This window comes from Rhincodon typus, chromosome 5, assembly GCF_021869965.1.
Source record: "Rhincodon typus isolate 14 chromosome 5, sRhiTyp1.1, whole genome shotgun sequence".
Taxonomy (NCBI): Eukaryota; Metazoa; Chordata; class Chondrichthyes; order Orectolobiformes; family Rhincodontidae; genus Rhincodon; species Rhincodon typus.
In genome coordinates this window covers 23923754-23945890 of record NC_063336.1, presented here as the reverse complement: position 1 = coordinate 23945890, position 22137 = coordinate 23923754, and the positions used below count along the sequence as shown (strand labels likewise).

The following is a 22137-nucleotide window of genomic DNA, read 5'->3' as shown; positions in this document are numbered from 1 at the left end:
ATGGTAACCCCCAGAATGTTGAAAGTAGGGGATTTAGTGATGGTAACACCATTGAATGTCAAGGGGTGGTGGTTAGATTGTCTCTTATTGGTGATGGTCATAGCCTGGCATTTGTGTGGCGCGAATGTTACTTGCCACTTGTCAGCCCAAGCCTGGATATTGTCCAGATCTTGTTGCATGTGAACATGGACTGCTTCAGTATCTGAGGAGTCACGAATGGCACTGAACATTGTGCAATCATCGGCGAACATCCCCACTTCTGACCTTATGATGGAGGGAAGGTCATGGATGAAGCAGCTGAAGATGGTTGGGCCTAGGACACTACCCTGAGGAATTTCTGCAGAGATTTCCTGGAGCTGAGATGATTGACCTCCCACAACCATGACCATCTTCCTCTGTGTCAGGTCTGACTCCAACCACCGGAGCGTTTGTCCCCTGATACCCACTGATTCCAGTTTTGCTAGGGCTCTTTGATGCCACACTCAGTCGAATGCAGCCTTGATATCAAGGACTGTCACTCTCACCTCACCTCTGGAATGCAGCTCTTTTGTCCATGTTTGAACCAACACTGTAATGAGGTCAGGAGCTGAGTGGCCCTGGCGGAACCCAAACTGGACTTCACTGAGCAGGTGCTGCTTGATAGCACTGTTGGTGACACCTTCCATCACTTTACTGATGATCAAGAGTAGATTGACGGAGTGGTAATTGGCAAGGTTAGATTTGTCCTGCTTTTTGTGTACAGGACCTACTTGGGCAATTTTCCACATTGTCGGGTAGATACCAGTGTTGTAACTGTACTGGAACAGCTTGGCTAGGGGAGCGGCAAGTTCTGGAGCACAAGTCTTCAGTACTATTTCCAGAATGTTGTCAGGGCCTATAGCCTTTGCAATATCCAGTGTCTCCAACTGTTTCTTAATATCACATGGAGTGAGTCGAATTGGCTGAAGGTTGGTATCTCTAATGCTGGGGACCACTGGAGGAGGCAGAGATGGATTGTCCATTTGGCACTTCTAGCTGAAGATTGCTGTGAATGCTTCAGCCTTATCTTTTGTACTGATGTGCTGAGCTCTTCCATCACTGAGGATGGGAATATTTGTGGAGCCTCCTCCTCCAGTGAGTTGTTTTATTGTCCACCACCATTCACAACTGGATGTGGCAGGACTGCAGAGCTTAGATCTGATCCATTGGTTGTGGGATCACTTAGCTCTATCACTTGCTGCTTTTGCTGTTTGGCGTGCAAGTAGTCCTGTTTGGTAGATTCACCAGGTTGATTCCTCATCTTCAGGTATGCCTGGTGCTACTCCTGGCATGCCCTCCTGCACTGTTCATTGAACCAGGGTTGATCCCCTGGCCTAATGGTAATGGTTGAGAGGGGAACATGCCAGGTCATGATGTTACAGATTGTGCTGGAGTACAATTCTGCTGCTGTTGATAGTCCTCAGTGCCCCATGGATGCCCAGTCTTGCTAGATCTGTGCGAAGTCTGTTCCATTTAGCATGGTGATGGTACCACACAACACGATGGAGTTTGTTCTCAATGTGAAGGCAGGACTTTGTCTCCACAAGGACTGTGCAATGTTCACTCTTACCGATACTGTCATGAACTGATGCAACTGCAGCCTAGCAGATTAGTAATGATGAGGTCAAGTGTGTTTTTCCCTCACCACCTGCTGCAGTCCCAGTTTAGCAGCTACGTCCTTTTGGACTTGACCGGCTCGATCGGTAGTACTGCTGCCAAACCACTCTTGGTGGTGGACATTGAAATCTCCCACCCAGAGTACATTTTGTGCCCTTGCCACCCTCAGTGCTTCTTCTAAGTGTTGTTCAACATTGAGGATTACTGATTTATCAGCTGAGGGAGGACAGTATGTGGTAACCAGCAGTAGGTTTCCTTACCCATGTTTAACTTGAAGCCATGAGACTTCAGTCATAATCCTAACTTGTGCTTTGTGAACTATTGACAGGTTTAGGAAGTCAAGAGGTGAATTCCTTGCTGCAGAATTTCCAGGTTCTGACCTGTTCTCATATGCAGTCTTTATACAACTGCTCCAGTGATCTTTAGGTCAATGCTAACTCTCAATGGTGGTGATTCAGAGTTAATAACACCTTTCAAGGTCAAGGGGAGATAACGAGATTTTCTCTCTTGTTGAAGATGGACATTGCTAGACATTTGTGTGGTGCAATTATCAGATGTCATCTCTCAGCCCAAGCCAGAATGTAACATTTATCCAGACACAGACTGCTTCAGTTTCTGAGGATTTGTGAATGGTGCTGAAGATTCTGCCATCGTGGGTGAACATATCCAAACTTCTGACCTTATGTCGAAGAGAAGGTTATTATGAAGCAGTTGAAGACATTTCACCCAATAAATAGCACCATAAGGAACCCCTGAGGCGAAGTCTGGGGTTGAGGGATTGGACTCCAACAAGAGTGATCTGACCAAAACAACTATACTCTAAATAGTAGATGGTAACACCAAAGTTTATTTAACAAAGGGTATCAATTATCCTGTGACTAAATGGCACTGGATAGCTGAAGTGGGACTGTTCTGATGAATGATAGCATATTTATTAGTATCAGGAATTTCCAGGTTAACAGTCGCGCAGACCAGTTGCAGAGTAAAACTCTTTGCACTCTCAAACATTGGAATTATGCGATGAATTATTTTTCCTGTGAAAAGGTAAAGTTGCCATAGTCACAGAGGATCATACAGCTGCTCTCTCATTTGAGGGAGACAACTGATGGTTATTTAACCTGAATGTTACCACACTTTGGGCAAGAGGAGAGGTTGAGAAGCAGGAACCTCAAGCCAGTACAAGAAAAGAATCCACACTATTAGCGTCACTCTACATTGCAAGCCAGGCATCTAGCCAACTGAGCTAAATGACTCCCATTATACTTGTAGTCTCAAGATAAATTTCTATTTCTTCTCCTGATTGGTCCTATGGTCATACATTCATACAGCAGGGAAACAAACCCTTCAGTCCAACCAGTCTGTGCTGATCATAATCTCAAACTAAACTAGCTTACCTGCCTGCACTTGGCCCATGTTCCTCCAAATATTTCTTGTTCATGTACTTATCTAAATGTCTTTTAAACATTGTAATGGTACCTACATTCACCATTTCCTCTGAAAGTTTATTCCACACACGAACCATTCCGTGTAAATAAAACTGCCCCTCATGTTTTTTTTTAAACCTTTCTCCTCTCACTTTAAAAATATGCCCCCTAGTCTTGAAATTCCCCCACCCTAGGGAAAAGACAGCTGCCATTCACCTTTTCTATACCCGACATTATTTTATAACCCTCTAAAAGACCGGATATTTTTACATTCAGAAAAAAAAATCAATTGTTTACCAGTAATGTGGTGTGAATGTTTCAGTTGTTTCACACAAATGAGTGAAGAACAGCACATTATACCCAAGGAAATGCAATAGGATTTAAGCAGCCTAAGATAAATCTGGTATCTGAAATATGTTGCCAGATGGAACCAGCATAGGTCAGGGCTGTCCAATAGAGACTGCTGCCTGGCCGCAGCTGTGTCTTTGGAACAAATCATTAGTCACAGACACCAAATTTAGCAGGAAACACCTTATAGGCACACAATACCCATATGTATGTTTGCTTACTATCTATTACCATTCACTAACTGAAGAATTAAAACACACACATTTTGCTAGCATTTTATCATTTTGCCAAGAAATACAGACTGTAGTGATTGCTATATGTAGTGTAGTTAGCACTGTCCTGAGTGCAGACCAGCTGGGAGTGGAGTATTAAACATTGGTGAAGAATTCTACTTCCTTAAAACCTTACAAGTGAAATTACTGAACTAAAATAGCAGAAATATTTAGGCTGCTCAATGTCTTTCTAAAAAAAGTACTGTATTAGATTGTCCAACAATTGTTTTAAAATAGTTAAATTTAACTTACATTCCACTGAGCACGTTTATAGACTCTGTCCTCAACCCATAATCGGTATCTTGCAAGTCTGGAATGGGTCCCAATACTTCAATATTCTCACCTTTCTCAGAGAAATTTGCTTCACGATACATTATCATGACTGGAGTTGATGTGTTCTGTGAATATAAAAAGTACACAAATTGTTTGATAAACACATAGCTCCCCTCAGAAAGGAAAGCACTGCGAATTCCAGAAAATACACAGAAGAAGCTAAAAGAGATTAATTCTTTCGGCCTTTGTAAAGAGTGTCATAAAAATGTTATTTCTTCTTTGCCAATATAGATTATTTGAAAAATATTACAAAATGCTATAAAGATATGATTACTATGTGTGTGTATTTGGAGCTTCCCGTTGTGAATTTTAAAGTTAAAAGATAGTTGGTATATTCCAAATCAATGTTAATTAATGATTCTGACAGAAATGGATCATTCCTCTGCCAACATTAGATACATAAACTGAGTTATCAGTCCTCCAATGACCTTATGTCGCTTTAAGATAGACTTCTCCGTCCAGCCTACAAATGTGGTGCATGGTACAACATTATGACAGGTTAACTCAGTTTTGGATTTGATCCTGATGTGTGTTTGTTATCTTCAGCCATGACAGTGGTGACAGTGTAATGCAATTGGTCTTAGCATATTGACACTGGGAGAAAGGGGAAGGAAAAGCTAGTAGAGGTAATTGGTAAAGATGTAGAATACTTGGGATTTCAAAACAGCATTAAATAAAGTGCTACACAAAAGGTTATTATGCAAGATAAAGGGTCGTGGAGTTGATGGTGACATCATAGCATGGATAAAATATTGGTTAATGGACAGCCAGCAGAAAAAGGCGTTATATGGGACATTTTCAAGTTACGAGGTAGACCCCAGCTATATAAAATCTATGTTAATGACTTAGATGAAGAATCAGAGGATAATGTTTTTCAGAATGCTGACAATACAAAGCTAAGTGGAAATGCCAACTATGAGGAAGACACAAACAGAGGACAAAATGGACAAGTGAGTGAGGTGGCAAATGGAGGACAATGTGAGGATGTAAAAGGTTATTAATCTTGATCATAAGAATATAAACACAAATATTGTTTAGAAGTCATGAAATTTTTCAGTGTCGATGTACAGAGAGACTTGGGTTTAGTAACACAGGGAACATGGGAATGTTCAAATGAAGGTATAGACACCAATTAGGAAACCGAATGGCATGTTGGCCCTTATTGTGGGGACTGAAGTACAGGAATTGAAGCAGTCTTGTTACAATTGTACATGAGACCACACCTTTTGCTATCACTCATCTGTTCATAGATCCCTACTCAGTTGGAGGCCTCAGTGGATATTCTACCTGTAGTAACCATCATATTTCCAGTAGCTTTACTGAGTACAGAGTAGTCAGTACATTATCCAATTGACCAGAAGTTCTCAGTTGGTGGGATAACCACCTTCCAGATCTGGATATGAGAGGAAGACCTACCCTCATCCTGTGAACCATCAGTGGTACAGGGTGTGGCAGGCTTTCTCAAAAACGGGTGACAGAAGGAACTTGCCAGCTCTCCAGCCAGCACCATAGACTCCAGTAACCCTCTCAAGACTCTATCCCTAGCATACTGTGCGCAATTTTGATCTCCATATTTGAGCAAATTTATATTTACATTGGAGGCAGTAGAGTAAAGATTCACTAGACTGGACCATGGAATGAGAGGGTTGTCCTATGATGAGAGGGTGAATAAATTGTATCTATATTGTCTGGATTTTTGAAAATGAGAAGTGATCTCATTGAAACACTGAATAACATGAAAGGGAGGTGGACTTAACAGGGTAGATACTCAAGAGATAGTAGGAACTGCAGATGCTGGAGAATCTGAGATAACAAGGCGTAGAGCTGGATGAACACAGCAGGCCAAGCAGCATCAGAGGAACAGGAAAGCTGACGTTTCGGGTCTAGACCCTTCTTCAGAAATCGGGGAGGGGAAGGGGATTCTGAAATAAATAGGGAGGGGGGGAAAGGCAGATAGAAGATGGATAAAGGAGAAGATAGGTGGAGAGGAGACAGACAGGTCAGGTGGATAGTCAAACCTTGTTTCCCCTGGCTGGGAAATCTAGAACGAGGGACAAATCTTCAGGATAAGGGGCTGAACATGTTGGACTGAGATGAGGAAAAACTTCTTCACTCAAAAGGGTGAATTTTTGAAATTCCCTACTCCACCAACACGGAATATACTTAAGGCTGAGATCAAGGAATTTTTCATCTTCTAGCTAACGAAAGGAAATGGGTTGAGTGGGAAAAAGAAGTTGAAGTCCCAATCATATTGAATGGTCAGGTAGGCTTGACAGGCAGTAAGACCTCTGTTCCTCACTTTTATGTTCTTGCAATCTAATGGTTCATTCCAGCTCACTGCTCAGGGAGATCTGCTGGAAATTGCACCTGTGACAACTGCATTAGGCTTGATCCGACACCCAATCACAACACAATTCTTTAACAGCCCTCAGTCTCTAGGCATGCATAAGGGATGAGAAAGCTACCGGAATTACACGTTTACACAAGTCACTATCAGTTTTTCACAGTGAGGAAAGGGCTGTGGGTATGAATGCAAACACAACTTAATTAAAAAAACTAAAATCTGCCAAATTGCATTATAAAGTTGCACTAAGCAAAAGAAAACTTACGATCTGGATAAACCGCAAAGATTGGAGGTGCTCATTGTAGCCTCCCCAATCATTCCACGTTCGGTACTCGCCTTCTTCTAAAACATATTGATGGCCTTGAAACCCAGGCTTCTCATAACCAACCCAACTAGGAGAAATTAAAAACAGCTCATGGACTGAATCATTATTAATCAACTGTATTTACTTAACACTGAAAACTGTATATGAAGTGAAATCGCTCTACTTGCTGAATTACTGGGTGAACAAAGGCTACAAAATAACTGCACATAAAAAAGGTACACATGCCAGGTAGATATAAACAATATAAGCTTCAAGAGAGGAGAACTGACTGGTAAAGTGAGAATCAAGTATGTGCATATAATACTCACTTGAGGGGTCCTCAGATCTGTGCAACTATCAATTTAGATATATTACATTTCAATCTCCTAATGCTAGAAGGAACAGTTAGCCCTCCAAGTTGCATCTTCTACATCATGTCTGGACAGTGTGGAACACGCATTTACATTTATTAAAGTTTAGGTTTATTTAAACATACTTTTTAAATTTAAATTTATTTCAAGGCATAATTTTCCAGCTTATTTGAATTTAGCTCTTGGTTCATTTCATATGCATATCACTTTAGATAAATATTACACTTCATTTCCACCCACTTTGCCTCTCAGCTGTCTACTTTCTAAAGCACCTGGATGTTTCACTGCCTCTGGCTTTATTCAGTGTGCCCGAGCTCATTTGCAGCTTGCCTCCCTGCATGACAATACTCTTGCTTTCCATTGAATACAAAATGCAGCAATTTGCAGCTCTCTGTACTTGACAATGGAAAACAGGGCCTCTCTGCCCCTATGATGCTGCTTGGCCTGCTGTGTTCATCCAGCCCTGCACCTTGTTGTCTCCTATAGTCCTTCCCCCTCTTCTGGGTGGATCATTATAGCTGCTAAAGCTCATGAAACCATGTGGGATACATAAAGCTTTTTCACTTGCAATTGCAGGCAGACTTCTCTCACAATATTGACTGCAGCATGAGAAGTAAATCATCTGATCTCTGCAGCATCAGCATTAGCTCATTCTTCAGAAACCGAGGTGTGTTTTATGGAGTCAATGGGCATTTTGGCTGCTGGGTGGCTTGCCGTGTCTGTTTTGAGGCAAGGCCTGCTGAGTTACAAGCCAATGAGGCAATCCATGGGCCAGTGGCAGCCTTCCAAAAGATCTAAATGCTGGAGGACAGGAAGATATGAACACCAAAAGATACTGGTTAATAAGAGGGCAACGACTCTTTTTTCTCAGCAGCATCACCAACGAGGAGGTGGCTGCTGTGGGAATCATGCTCATTGGAGGCCCAAGATCACCGAGTGCCCAGGCCAAAGGTAATGAATGGAGAGAAGTCTGTGCAGGATGGTGGTCATGAAAGGTGTTGTGGGGGGGAGGGCTTATGGTCAGCAGCATGGGCAGGGGATGGCTTTCCATGGGTTCCCATGTCATTCACTGTCAGGTCAAGCATTGAGTGTCTTACCAACCCTCTGGTCTACAAAACTACAAGCAATCCTCACATGTTTGATCATCATGCTCCCCTGGTATGGTGACACTGCCCTCCATCCACTGGTTTACTACCTAATCATTGTGAGTTCATGGTCTCAATTGGCTGCTGGAAGAAGGGAATGGCTAACCATGGGCTTTCCCATTTCCATCTTAATCGGCATAGAGATGGCTTGATGCCTCCAAACCTGCCACAGGGAAGGGCATAAAATATAGCACGGCATGTGCATAATAGTCTCAACACCTTAATTAATCTTTTTAAATACTATAACATGCGTTTGCCAGCATGGTCAATTTTAATTGTCACATGAATGCCTTAATTTTATTAAGCAAAGTTTTTCTCAAAAAAAAATAACAGCAATGGATGTAGATTAATCTTACATTCCAATTAATGGTCATAAGCAAATGGAAATTCATTCTTCTCAACTAAATCAGGATACAACCTTACTACTCACTCCAATCCATCTGTGTTCAGCAGATTTCATTGCGTGTTAAATATTTTTCAAGAAGGCCAATCATTCTATGGCACTATGGGCAAGTCTAGACAAATAAAGATGAGGCTATTGGGAAATTTAGCTTTCTTAATTCTTTATTCATGAATGAAGCAATGTGCCAGGTGCAATATGTGTACCAAATTATAGATAATGAATAACGCTCCTATAATTACAGTTTAACTATGTATGCTGGATAGAAAGTAAATGTATTCATTCAAAGCTGCACCAATCTGCACCCCACATCAAAAAGATTAAAATTAATGTTTGCAAATGGGTAAATACAACTTACAATCCTCCTAAAACTTTCATCGAGCCAATATTTGTAAATGGATAAGTGTGGCACAAAGCCGATTCTCCAACTTCTTCAACAAAGCTGAATATATCTGTTTTGAGTTCCAGCTGTCTGCCTTCAAAGAAAGGCTTTTCATACACAATAACCTGCAATGTAAAGTTAACAATAGCAAATTGTTGAATGTGGATTGAAGAAAACCATTGATCCTTACATCTCAATGGACATTTCCTAAGCATTGAAAGTTGAAATCAATAAATACCACAGTAATTCTGAGAACATTAACAGCAGCCCAAAACTCAATAGGAGCGACTCCATTATATTTACAGTGGACAATTGCACCTCATCTAGCTTTCAGCTTTAGACATTGCTCAAAACACAAAGGGAAGTGAATAAGTTCACTCATGAAAGTCTCTGAACTTCTGGGAAATTTCAGTCATGGTATGGTGAGGGGAACCAATTAGGAAAAGCTCACCCCGGTAATTAGAATGGTCAGATTCAGTGAGAAGTTGCTCCTCCAAAAGTTGGTCCCCTCCCATGCCTGCTGATGATACAGCAGCAAATGTGAGGGAAAACCCAATCTGTAACCGGAGGAGCAGCAAGCTGTAGGGAAAGTAAGTGTTAGTACCTAGGTTGTCGCCAGGGGAAACTGATCCCCGCTTCTGGCCTGAAGCCAGGGGATTTTCAGCCTCGTGCCAGGCAACAGGGCTTTTGCCATGGGTGATGCCTTCTGCCAGTCTAGTGAGGAGGCTTGTGCAGTCAGAGGCTGAGGTGTGTGCAAAATAAAGGGGGTATGGAAGGGGCTGCCAGAGAGATGGGATGGAATAAGCGGCAAGAGAGTAGGTGGAAACTAAAAGGGATAGGGCAGAGGAAACTGCAAAAGGGAGGAATGAATGGGGTGGAGGAAACCGCAAGGTGAGGTGGAGGAGGAGGAGGCTGCAAGGGAGTTTAGGTGAGGGGTGGTTGTAAAGGGGTGAGAATGGGGAGGATGTGTTTGCATCAGGGTGGGGCAGAAAATAAGGAAAGGAGGCTGCAAAAAGAGATGGGGCTGTTGGAGGAGGAAGGTCTAAGAGGATCTGAAGGAACAGACTACAACAGGTTTGTGGGAGGAGGGGAAGCTTCAACAAGTGTGATACTGTAAACTTCAGAACTTTAATAACTACATGGATTGAAAGAATCAGCAATAACTCTTGCTGGAATAAACCGTTCAGGGACAAGGACAAACTGTTATTAGCCTTCCTGGGGAAAAAAAAAAGAGTCAAAACTACATAAACAAAATTATTTTAACAGCTGCTTGATATGCCTTACACCATAAACTTGAAGGACAGAAAATTATATAAGAATGCAACTCCAGGATTCTTCAGTAGCAGAATTCCAGAGAACAGCAGTGCATATGAGGATCAAACCCTGGACACGTCCAGAGACAGACTCTGTTGGTTGGAATTGCAGCTAAATTACATAAGAACATAAGAACCAGGAGCAGGGGGAGGCTATCTGGCCCTTCGAGCCTGCTCTGCCACTCAATAAGATCATGGCTGATCTTTTCCTGGCCTCAGCTCCACTTACCCACCCTGTCACCATAACCCTTAATTCCTTTACTGTTCAAAAAAATTACCTATCTTAGCTTTAAAAACATTCAATGAGAAAGACTCAACTACTTCACTGGGCAGGGAATTCCACAGAATCACAACCTTTTGGGTGAAGAAGTTCCTCCTCAATTCAGTCCTAAATCTTCTCCCCCTTATTTTGAGGCTATGCCCTTTTGTTTTAGTTTCACCCACCAGTGGAAATATCCTCTTTTCTTCTATCTTATCTATTCCCTTCATAATTTTATATGTTTCCATAAGATGCCCCCCACCTTCTTCTAAATTCCAATGAATGTAATCCCAGTCTACTCAGTCTCTCCTCATAAGCCAACCCTCTCAACTCCGGAATCAACCTAGTGAGTCTCCTCTGCACCCCCACCAGTGCCAGCACATCCTTTCTCAAGTAAAGAAATGAAAACTGCATGCAATACTCAAGGTGTGGCATCACCAGCCATTAATCAGGTAATAGCCAAAGTTGGGTTGTGAGGCTTAACTTGCTTGCTTGTGAGGGGTCTTATTTTGGTTGCTATGTGGTATAAAGTTTAAATAATAGCTTTAGTATTTGATTGTGAGATTTCTTAATACGCAGCCGAATTAAGGGTAGCTTTTGGAAATTTACAGGGGAAATTGGAAGAGATTGCAAGAAGGCTTCGTGAAACGGAAATTTTTGGGGGAATAGGGAGGCTGTAAAGGGTTAAGGTTTTTAAAGCTAAGTTAGGTAATTTTTTGAACAGTAAAGAAATTAAGGGTTATGGTGAGAGGGTGGGTAAGTGGAGCTGAGGCTAGGAAAAGATCAGCCATGATCTTATTGAGAGGTTGCGAAGGGTTGAGGGGAGGGAGGTTTCAAGGGGTTGGGGAGAAGGAAGTTGCAAAGGGTTGAAGGAGACGAAGGTTGTAAAGGATTGAGGGACAGGGAGGCTTCAATGAAGTGAATATATTTTTAAACCTGCCAACAAAGAAATATTCTGCCGACTGCCAGGAAAACTTGAAATCATGAAGGTAGAGAGTTCTATCTCTGGGAAAAATCGCCTTTCGGGGGTGAAATGGAGATGGCAAAGCAATCACCTTACAGTCCTTTCCCCCATATACAATCTGTCCCTCAAAGTTGAGATTTTGAGATTTTTGATATGAGTCAGCATATATTCTATCCAATTGTATTGGACTAGCATCATAACTTATTCAGGTAATCTACCTCTCCATCTCTAATGCTATTGTCATTTACTATTAATAAAAAAAAAGCAATCTGTCAATCAAGAATTCTGCATTTATTCAGATTAAAATCGGAATAAAAAAACATTCCAATCTTTTACTGGGAAAATTAACATTATATTGCCCCTATGAAGAATACAAATCAAGGCAAGTTTCAATGTGTGTTTGGACTCTAAACATTTACTTTGCTTCTCTCTCCACAGATGTGCCAGACCTGCTAAGTTTCTCCAGCATTTTCTGTTTGTATTTCAGATGTCCAGTATCTACTGTATTACGTTTTAATTTAAAAGCAGTCACAGTTTGATTGTGACTGTATATTCAGCTGGCAGCTGTTGTTTCAATGGATTCAGATGAGTGAATCAAAATCTTCATCATTAATTAATATTGAGTGAATCCTGCGCGTTCACATTTGTGAAGAACAGAGTGAAGATAGAAATGGGTCTTGCTACAATGCTTGCCAACTGTCTAGACTCAAATTTGGAAGATAATAACTGATATTCTGGATGGGCCCAGGTACTAATGGAACCACAGCCTGCACAAATCACAACCTTCACACAAGGGAGAAAGTAATCTCTGATGGTTTAATACGATAAAGTTCTCACCTATTCTGTCGCACACAAGCATAGCACAAAAGGGAGCATTATTGTAGAAGAAATTTATTTGATGTATCTTATTTACTGAAAGGTAATGCCAGAAAGATGTTGAGAGGAGACAGTTGCATAGTGACAATGTCACTGAATTGGTAGTCATGAAGTTCAGACTATTATTGCTCTAGATACAATTGTTCAAATACCACCAGGATTTAAATCCAATTAATAATTCTGGAATATAAAGCTCGTCTCAGTAATGGTGGCCATGAAGCTATTACATTTATCTCGTTCACTCATATCATTTACGGAAAGGAATCTGCAATCCTTACCCAGCTTGGCTTACATGCGACTCCAGACCAACAGCAATGTGGTTAATTCTTAAACATCCTCTGAATTAGCCCGGTAAGCACTCAGTTCAAGAGCAATAAATACTGACTTTACCAGCAATACCCCAAAAGAAAAGAAAAAACACTTACTCTGTTGTCATTAATCTTTTCCACTTTCAATGGGCCCTGAAACAAAAAAATAGTATTTCCTTAAACAGAATGCAAATCTTAAGCTTACAACCTTCAAAGGCACCCAAATGTATTAGTTTCTTAAATAATTGACATATGTGACTGTAAATGATCACGAAATAGACTAACTACAGTTAATCAATTCCCAAAAAGGATTTTTTTACTTTTTTTAATGGTTTTCAATGGTGCAATTGCATCATAACTTCTCAAGTGGGTTAGTCGCCAGATATTCTTAGTTAACTAAAACATTTGTGTTTGCCAATGAAAGTTTGAGGTTGAAAAGGGAGTTACAAGTACAACTGATACTCTTTGAATTAATAAGCTTCTATGTTTATTCTTAAGCAATAGATAGGCTGAAAAAGTCAAGGCACCAGACTGAGGTACATTTCAGAGAAAGAAATAGTTAGCAAAATCGATCATAAGAATTGGAAAGTATTTAAAAGGGAACATAGGGATTATGCAGCAAGCAGTCATAACATCTGCCAAGGGTAAAGTGCAAAAATATATCAACAGAAATAACAATGAGTCACCCAGATAGGTATGGCATGATAAGTAGGACTTAATATGCAGTTAAGAAAGGAAGTTCTTCTTTGAAATATTATCTGAGATATTTTGAGGATGCAAGGATCTTGCCTGTAACAGAAATTCTGTGAATGTGACAAATTTAGATTTCAGTCAGCTTTTTATTGCCCTAAAATTATTAAATCAGGATAAGGAAAAATGGACTAAGGGGGGATTATTTTTGAGGTGAACTGAAAATTGGATAGTACAAAAAGCCTAAATGATTGCCAATGGAATTTACATTGAAGCATAGGAAGTAGGAGCAAGAGTAGGGCATTCAGCCTTTTGAGATTGCTCCACCATTCAATATAATCATGGCTAATCATCCAGCTCAGTGGCCTGTTCTCACTTTCTCCCCATACCTTGTGAGCTTTTTAGCCCTAAGAATTATGTCTAACTCCTTCTTGAAAACATTTTAATGTTTTGACATCAACTGCTTTCTGTGGCAGAGAATTCCACAGGGCTACCACTCTCTGGGTGAAAAAGATTTCTCTTCAACTCAGTCTTAAATGGCCTCTTCTAAACTCCAGTGAATATAGTCCTAACTGATGCAGTTTCTCTCTGCACATCAGTCCCGCCATCCCAGGAATCAGTCTGGTAAATTTTCGTTGTACTTTCTCCTTAGCCAGACCAACCTTCCTCAGACCAAAACTGCACACAATACTCCAGGTTTGGTCTAATCAAAGCCATGCACAATTGCAGCAAGACATCCCCATTCTTGTAGTCAAATCTTCTCACTATGCCAACATGCCATTTGCCATCTTCACCAGCTACTGCACCTGTATGCCTACTTTCATCAACAGGTGTACAAGAACACCCAGGTCTCACTGCACCTCCCCCTTTTCCAATCTATTGCCTTTCTGATAATAATCTGCTATATTGTTTTTGATTCCAAAGTGGAGACCTCACATTTATCAATGTCATACTTAATTTGCCATGCATTTGTCCACTCACTCAACTTGTCTAAATCACAGTGAAGTATGTCTGCATCCTCCTCACATTCAGCCTCCAGCTCATCTTTGTGTCATCCGCAAACTTGGAGATATTACATTTAATTCCTTCATCTAAATCATCAACATATATTGAGAATAGCTGAGGTCCAATTACTGATCTCTCCTATATCCCACCAGTTACTGTCTGGCACTCGTAAAAAGATCTGTTTATTCCTATGCTTTGTTTCCTATCGCCAACCAATTCTCTACTTGTGTCAGTAAACTATCTCCAATCTCACACACTTTAATTTTATATGTTAGTCTCTTATGTGGGACATTATTGAAAGACTTCTGATGGTCCAAGTAAACCACATTCATTGACTCCTCCTTATCAACTGTACTAGTTGCATCATCAAAGAATTCCAGTAGATTTGTTGAGCATGATTACCTATGCTGACTTTGTCTGATCCTGTCACTGCTTTCCAAGTATCAGCTATTAAATATGTTATGATGGACTCTAGCATTTACCAACTACCAATGTTAGGCTAACTGATCTATAATTCTCTATTTTGTCTCTACCTCCTCTTTTTAAAACAGTAGGCTTACATAGCTATCCTCCAATTGAAAGTAGCTGTTCAAAAAGATAGAATCTTGAAAGATGGCCACCAATGCATCCACTATTTCTCTCAAGCCTCTTCTTTTTGCGTTCTGGGATGTAGATTAACGGGTTCTGGGGATTTATCTGCCTTTAATCCTGTCAATTTTCCAATATCATTTCCCTATTAATACTGATTTCCTGCACTTGCACCATCTCACTAGACTCTGTGTTCTACAATTTTTGGGAAGTTATTTGTTTCCTCGTTTGTGAAGACAAAGTATGTATTTAATTGGACCCCCATCTCTTTGTTACACATAATAACTTCCCCTATTTCTGACTGTAAGAAACTTACATTTGTCTTCACTAATCTTTTTCTCTTCACATACCTATACAAGTATTTGCAATCAGTTTGTGTGTTCCCACAAGCCTACTCTCATTCTCTATTTTCCTCCTCTTAATCAATCCCTTTTCCTCCTGTCTTGAAATCTAAACTGCTGGCAATTCTCTGGGGCCTTTTGTTCTGGCCAGTTTGTATGTATCTTGTTTGGATCTAATTTCCTTTCTTAGTCATGATTGAGCCACCTTTCCTGTTTTATTCTTGTGCCAATGAACAATTGTTAATTTATCTATGCCTCTTTAAATGTTTGCCATTGCCTATTTGCCATCATCCCTTTAAGTAGCATTCCCCAATCTATCATAACCAGTTCACATCTCATGCCATCCTAGTTTCCCTCATTTAGATTCATCAACATGGCAAAAAGTCATTAACAGGATGTCACTGTTATCAATATATACAGTTGATTTGAGAGTTGAGTAGAAACAAAATTACCTAACCTCATGAGATAACTCCACATTGCTAGGGGAATGTTCAAACAATAAAGAGCAGTCAAATTATTAAAGGTAGATGAGACAAGTGAAGGAAACTAAATCATTCTTGTCCACAGGGCAGAACACAGGAAAGGGTTCTCAGGTCATTATTAGCGGACTGCTCACTGAAACTAATGATACAGTATGTGGCAGATTCAGTTCTTAGGATTAAAAGGATCAAAGTCAATGGGGAGAAAATGGGAACAGGGTACTGAGTTGGATAATAAGCCATGATTGAACTGAATAGTGGAGCAGGCTTGAAGGGCCAATGGCATACTCCTACTTTTTATGTTTCGATGGCAGCACGAAGGAGGACCAACCTAAGGAAAGGTACAGCACATTCTGATCAGACGATTAACAAAAATATCAAGGAAGTCATGCTGAATCACATGAAACACTGAGTATAACTGTGGTCAACATACTTCCAACAAGGTAAATCCAAGTGAAGAAAAAGTAAACTGATAGCGAAACTTAAGACAGAAATTTGCATAAGTTAACAACTCTGGATTGTTTACGTGGGGAAAAAAGGAAGGCTAAATAAAGGCACGAATCAAATATTCAAGTTCCTGGAAGGTATAAGTAAAATGATCCACAATAATCTGAGGTTTCCACAAACTCTAAATTCATGGTATAAACAGAATACAGAAAGACTTAGATTTAACTACTTCATTATAAGTACTTCTCATAAAATGTGTGAAAAACTTTATGGAAGTCTAGGCATCAATATTTTGCCAGCCACTGGGCTGTAGGCCTCTTTACTGCTCTATACTTTCCTTGTCATGTTAATATTAAACATGCTAGAAGAAATCTCAATTAAGATGCACATGAAGGAATGTCTGCTCTTTTCTCAAGATACATAAAAGGGAACATCTGCATTTCACACATCACAGTGTACAAAAGCATTTGTGAAGTAGTAGAGAGTCAATATTACTATAACAGGGTAAGGACAATGACCTATTAAAAATTTACTGCAAGTGGAAGCAAACAGCATGAAAACATCAGCATGTTAAGCTTTGCAAAGGCTGTCTCAGCTCAGTCTGTCAACCCTGGTACGCATTTAAGTTCAACTGTGAAAAAGCAAAATCAACAGTGGTATAGACTGACAATGTGTCTAGCTATTATGTAGAAGTTTAATAATTTTGAGTCAATTTTAAATATCTGTAAAAATTAATTTTCACATATGAGTCAAAAAAGGATTTGTTTTTACCATTTTCAATGGTTTCAGCGAGCCTATGAATGGATTCACTGCATACCAAGATTCTGGAGAAGGATATTGACCAGGTTCCACAATGTACGAATTTCCTTGATAGAAAGGCTCTTCAAATAGAAGCCAACTAGAAAACAAATTTCAACAAGCGACAGTTATGCTACTGCTTACATAGTACATAGAACATATATCACAGAGAAAAAAAAATGACCAATCAGTCCATTTCAGTGTCCATGCTCCATTTGAGAATCCTCTCACCTTTCCTCATCTAGCATGTCAGCATGACCCTCTGGTCCCTTCTTCATAATATAGTTATCTAGACTCTCCCTAAATGCATCTATTCACTTCAACCACTCAATATGACAATGGGAATCAGCCTGTCATTACACTTCTGTTTAGTGTACCTCTACATTTTGTGCATCAATGTTGTAAACATTTTTTGTACAGTCTCTAGCGTCTTGTGACCAAAATCATACGTAACATACCAAACATGGTATTGGTGGCACGGTGGCTCTGAGGGTGGCATGGTCACTCAGTGGTTACAATGCTGCTTCCCACAGCGCCAGGGACCCGGGTTCGATTCCAACCGCAGGAGACTGTGTGTGGAGTTTGCACGTTCTCCCTGTGTCTGTGTGGGTTTCTGCCAGCTGCCCTGGTTTCCTCCCACAGTCCAAAGATATGCAGGTTAGGTGGATTGGCCATGCTAAATTGCCCATAGTGTTCAGGGATGTGCAGGCTAAGTGGGTTAGCCATGGGAAATGCAGGGTTACACGGATAGGTTGGGGGATGGGTCTGAGTAGGATGCCCTTCAGAGGACCGATGTGGACTCGCTGGGCCAAATGACATGTTACCACACGGTAGGGATTCTCTATTTTTTTAAAAAACCAAGTCTCAATACAAATGATGGATAACTTCCCATTTCAGTTCTACTCCACTTCTGTCTTTGGTTCTTGTTGACTTTTGTTATTAGTCTCAGCGATTTATGCATCTGGACGCCGAGATATCGCTGCTTCCCTATCTCGTTTAGATTTCAACTTTCTAAATAATACACAAAATGTCCTAATCTTCTTGCAAAAAAAGCTCAAATGTATTTATACTGAAAAATATTTTTGAATTATATACCTATTCTGCAAATTTGTTAATATGCTTATGATATGTTGTGGTCCTCCTCATATGGAATATCAATATCACTTTCAATTTAGGGTCATCTATTTAGAATGCCTTTTTATTTCAAAGCCCAAATTTTCAACCTTTAATTCAGTTGGTAGGATATTGAATATCTAGGAGTTAGAGGTACCAATGTAATGAGATTTTGGGAATTAATTAGTTATTGTATTAAAATGTATATGATTTTGTGGTGTGTTGGTATTGTCTATGCCTCTGGGCCAGATGGTATGACTTCAAGTTACACCTTCCTGGAAGTGCATCATAACATGTTGGAGTAGGTTGATTAAAAGATACTCATTAAAACATATATAAAGAGCCAGCCAGAAGGAGTTGAGAGTGCACTAGAATGGAGAAGTGAAGAAATTGAGAAGCTCTTTCAAAGTACTTTGATCTTTGTGCTTGCAAATAGACTCCAGGCACTTCTAACACAAATTATTAATGTATACTGTGGACAACAGCACCACTTTCTATCTTCTGCCTCTCTTCACTGCTACTCTAATTTCTGGCTTGAAGCCAACTAGCTAACCATTCTGCAACTTGCCCTCTGACCCTGCATTCTCTGAACTTATTCACTTGTCTATTATGTAGTACTTATCAAAGTTTGTTTTTGAAAATCTAGATGAGTTACATTAATCTATATAAATTGTACTCAGCTCTTCTAATAAAAGCACTCAAAATGCTGAACACTGGAAACAAAGAGAAAATGCTTAAACATAAGATCAGAGCTCAATACAAAAATAAATCATATTAATCTTTAGGATGGAGATGAGGAGATATTTCTTCACCCAAAGAGTGGTGAGCCTGTGGAATTCCTTACCGCAGGAAGTGGTTGATGCCAAAACATTGAATGTATTCAAGAGGTGACTAGATATAGCACTTGGGGTGAATGGGATCAAAGGTTATGGGGAGAAAGCAGGATTAGGCTATTGAGTTGGATGATCAGCCATGATCGTGAAGAATGGCGGAGCAGGGTCGAAGGGCTGATGGACTCCTCCTGCTCCTATCTTCTATGTTTCTATAAAAATGCAGGAGGAAGAAGTAGGCAACAATATCTGAGTCAAACTGCTGGCTATGCAAAATTTGAAACGTTGCTTTTCAAATTGTCAGAACTACAAATGTTTGTTAGAATAAAAACTAGAAAGTTGAAATTTTGGACAAAGCCCAGGAGCTTCCAGTTTACTATTTGAATTTTTCGAACTCAAAGATCAAAAATAACTCTGTATTGAGCTTCACTGATTATTTACAAGTGACTTTTGGAAAAGCAGAGCTGTTTAAACAGAGATCAGATGAATTTGTTAAATCTTGCGAAACAAACTGATGGAATAACATAATAATAACATTATGCTACAAGTTATCCAGTAACAGTTATTGGATGGTTGGTTCCTGTTTTGCCCTAAACTGGGGAGTGGTGCAATTGAAAAGAGACCTCCAAGAATCATAGAATCCTTACAGGGTGGAAGCAGGCCATTTGGCCCATCGAGTCTACACTGACCCTCTGAACTGCATCCCACCCAGACCCACCCCTTATCCTATCCCTGCATTTTCCACCCCAGAAGTCTGAAGCTAATACAGGTCTCTGCCTTTCCTGGAAAAGAAAACTCTTACTGTTGTAGAGAGGTTTGCAAAGAAGCAGTATGTTTTCTCTTTCTCGCCCACGCTCTCTCTCTCTCTGAGTAAAAGACAACAAAACTGAACTGTTAACTCAATAAAGGGCCTGAGTCTAACCAACTATCTATCCAAGCTGAGGGCTTCTTCTTGTTTTACATCCAAGGGCAATGTGATCTTGCCACCAGAAACCAACAGAATCATGAAAAAGTTACTTAATTCCACCTTTGTGGTTTGGATGCTCAATCCACAGGGCTTTTGTTTTGTCTATTTTTTCCCACTCATAATAACTGCAATTATATGTAATGCCTGGTCGTGTGTGTGTGTGTGTGTGTGTGTGTGTTCAGGTTTGAAGGGGACACGGTTCAAGTTTGGATAATAGTTGTTTATAATCCATTTTGCCACGTGTTAAAGACTAAATTTGTACATTGCTATGATGCCAGCTTATGTTATTACCAGGCTTGTCACATCTCAGGCTAAAATCTGGCTTGATAGATCATTTTTTGATTGTTTTAGTTTTAATGAAATGGTGTCTTGCTGAAACATAAGCAGGTAACGCTGCAGATTTTGCTTTAACAATGAAAATTTATTTTTAAAAAAGATAAGCAGAATAAAATCAAACTATTTACTTACAACACAAATTCAAAGATTTTTAAACACCCAATAAAAGTTTAATCACCTCAATCCCAAAACAGTCCTTCATAAATTGTAAAGAAAAAGGCAACTTTTGTGTGGACCCAAAACACAACTGACACAGTACACATAAATGCTAATCATATAGCACCCACACCAGACACCCTGTCTTTAACACCTCACTAGGTTAAGGCACTAATGACTTTAACTTATAAACTGGAACTGCAGATAGTTCCTTCCTAGAACTTATTATGCACCTGAACTTAAACTACATAGTTCCAAATGACCTATTCAGAGTTTTACTCCAACACCTTCAGTCTGAATAGCACTAACCTCTTACCCTAAAGTAACCTCGTAAAAATATATCCCTTCCTTCCTAGGACACACAGCCATCTTTATCCAAGCATTTCGGAGGCCTGCTCAAATCTCACAAAAAAACTAAAAGAAAACTCTCTCCCCAAGCTATACATGTTTCTCCTAAGCTTTAAAAGATCTTTCATGATCTTCTAAACCATAGCTTATTTATCTTGTCTGTCATATAACCCTAACAATGTACACAAAACCCATTAATTCTAAAGGTATGCCTCAGAAACTGTTTAAAAAGAAATCATTAAGGCTACAGAAATACTTCAAACACACAACCTCTCATGATCTTCTAAACCATAGCTTATTTATCTTGTCTGTCATATAACCCTAACAATGTACACAAAGCCCATTAATTATAAAGGTATGCCTCAGAAACTGTTTAAAAAGAAATCATTATGGCTACAGAAATACTTCAAACACACAGAAAAATATATATATCTCTCATTAACCCAGAACCTAAGAGCCCAAACTTGCAAATAAATTATATAAAAAATACAAATTACACAGTTTACGAACATACTAACAAAGAATATGAGGAGGCTACTCAGCACTTTGAGCCTGTTCTGTCATTCAATCAGCTCATGGCTGATCTGATTTTAGCATTAACTCTACATTCCCATATATCCTGATAATCTTTATTCCCTTGGTAATCAAGAATCTATCAATCTCTGTATTATAAATATTGAAAGATTCTGCATCCCCTGCCTTTCGCAGAAGTGTTTACAAACACTCTCAACATTCCACAAAGGAAAGTTACCTGAGGCTGGAATTGAACCTGGGTCCCTGGCACAGTGAGGCAGCAGTGCTGACTCTGAGCCACCCGAAAGAAAGATCCAAGCCAATATATCACTCTGTACACCATGATTTTTTATTTTGCATAATAACTTTTGGTGCGGCACTTTACTAAATGCCTTCTGGAAATTTAAGTACAATACATCCATTGATTTCCCTTTATCCACAGTACAAATTACTTTTTCAAAGAACTCCAATAAATTACTTTAGCATAATTTTGTGTTGACAAAATCATGCCTGCTGTGCCTGATTAATTTGAATTTATGCAAGTGCCCTGTTCAAACATCTTTAAGAATAGCTCCTAACATTTTTGCAAGGCAGATGTTAAGCTAACTGACCAATAGTTTCCTGCTTTCTTCCTCCTTCCCTTTTTGAATAAAGCAGTTACATTAGCTATTTTCCAAACTAAAAGGAACCTTCCCTGAATCTGATGCATTTTGGAAAATTAAAACCAGTGCGTCAACTATCTCACTAGTTGAATCAGAGATAGTAGGACCTGCAGATGCTGGAGAATCCGAGACAACAAGGTGCAGAGCTCAATGAACACAGCAGGCCAAGCAGCATCATAGGAGCAG

General features: G+C 39.8%; 1 protein-coding gene across 1 annotated transcript in view; it reads right to left on the bottom strand.

The window, feature by feature from the left end:
* Positions 1 to 22137, bottom strand: part of crybg1a (crystallin beta-gamma domain containing 1a) — an 84933-nt gene that overhangs the window by 30430 nt on the left and 32366 nt on the right. Inside the window, exons 8-12 of the mRNA XM_048596700.1 lie at positions 17000 to 17126; positions 12796 to 12831; positions 8935 to 9083; positions 6622 to 6748; positions 3932 to 4077 (exon numbers count right to left, since the gene is read on the bottom strand). Of these exons, the coding sequence (XP_048452657.1) occupies positions 3932 to 4077; positions 6622 to 6748; positions 8935 to 9083; positions 12796 to 12831; positions 17000 to 17126 (585 nt within the window). The remainder of the gene's footprint in view (positions 1 to 3931; positions 4078 to 6621; positions 6749 to 8934; positions 9084 to 12795; positions 12832 to 16999; positions 17127 to 22137) is intronic.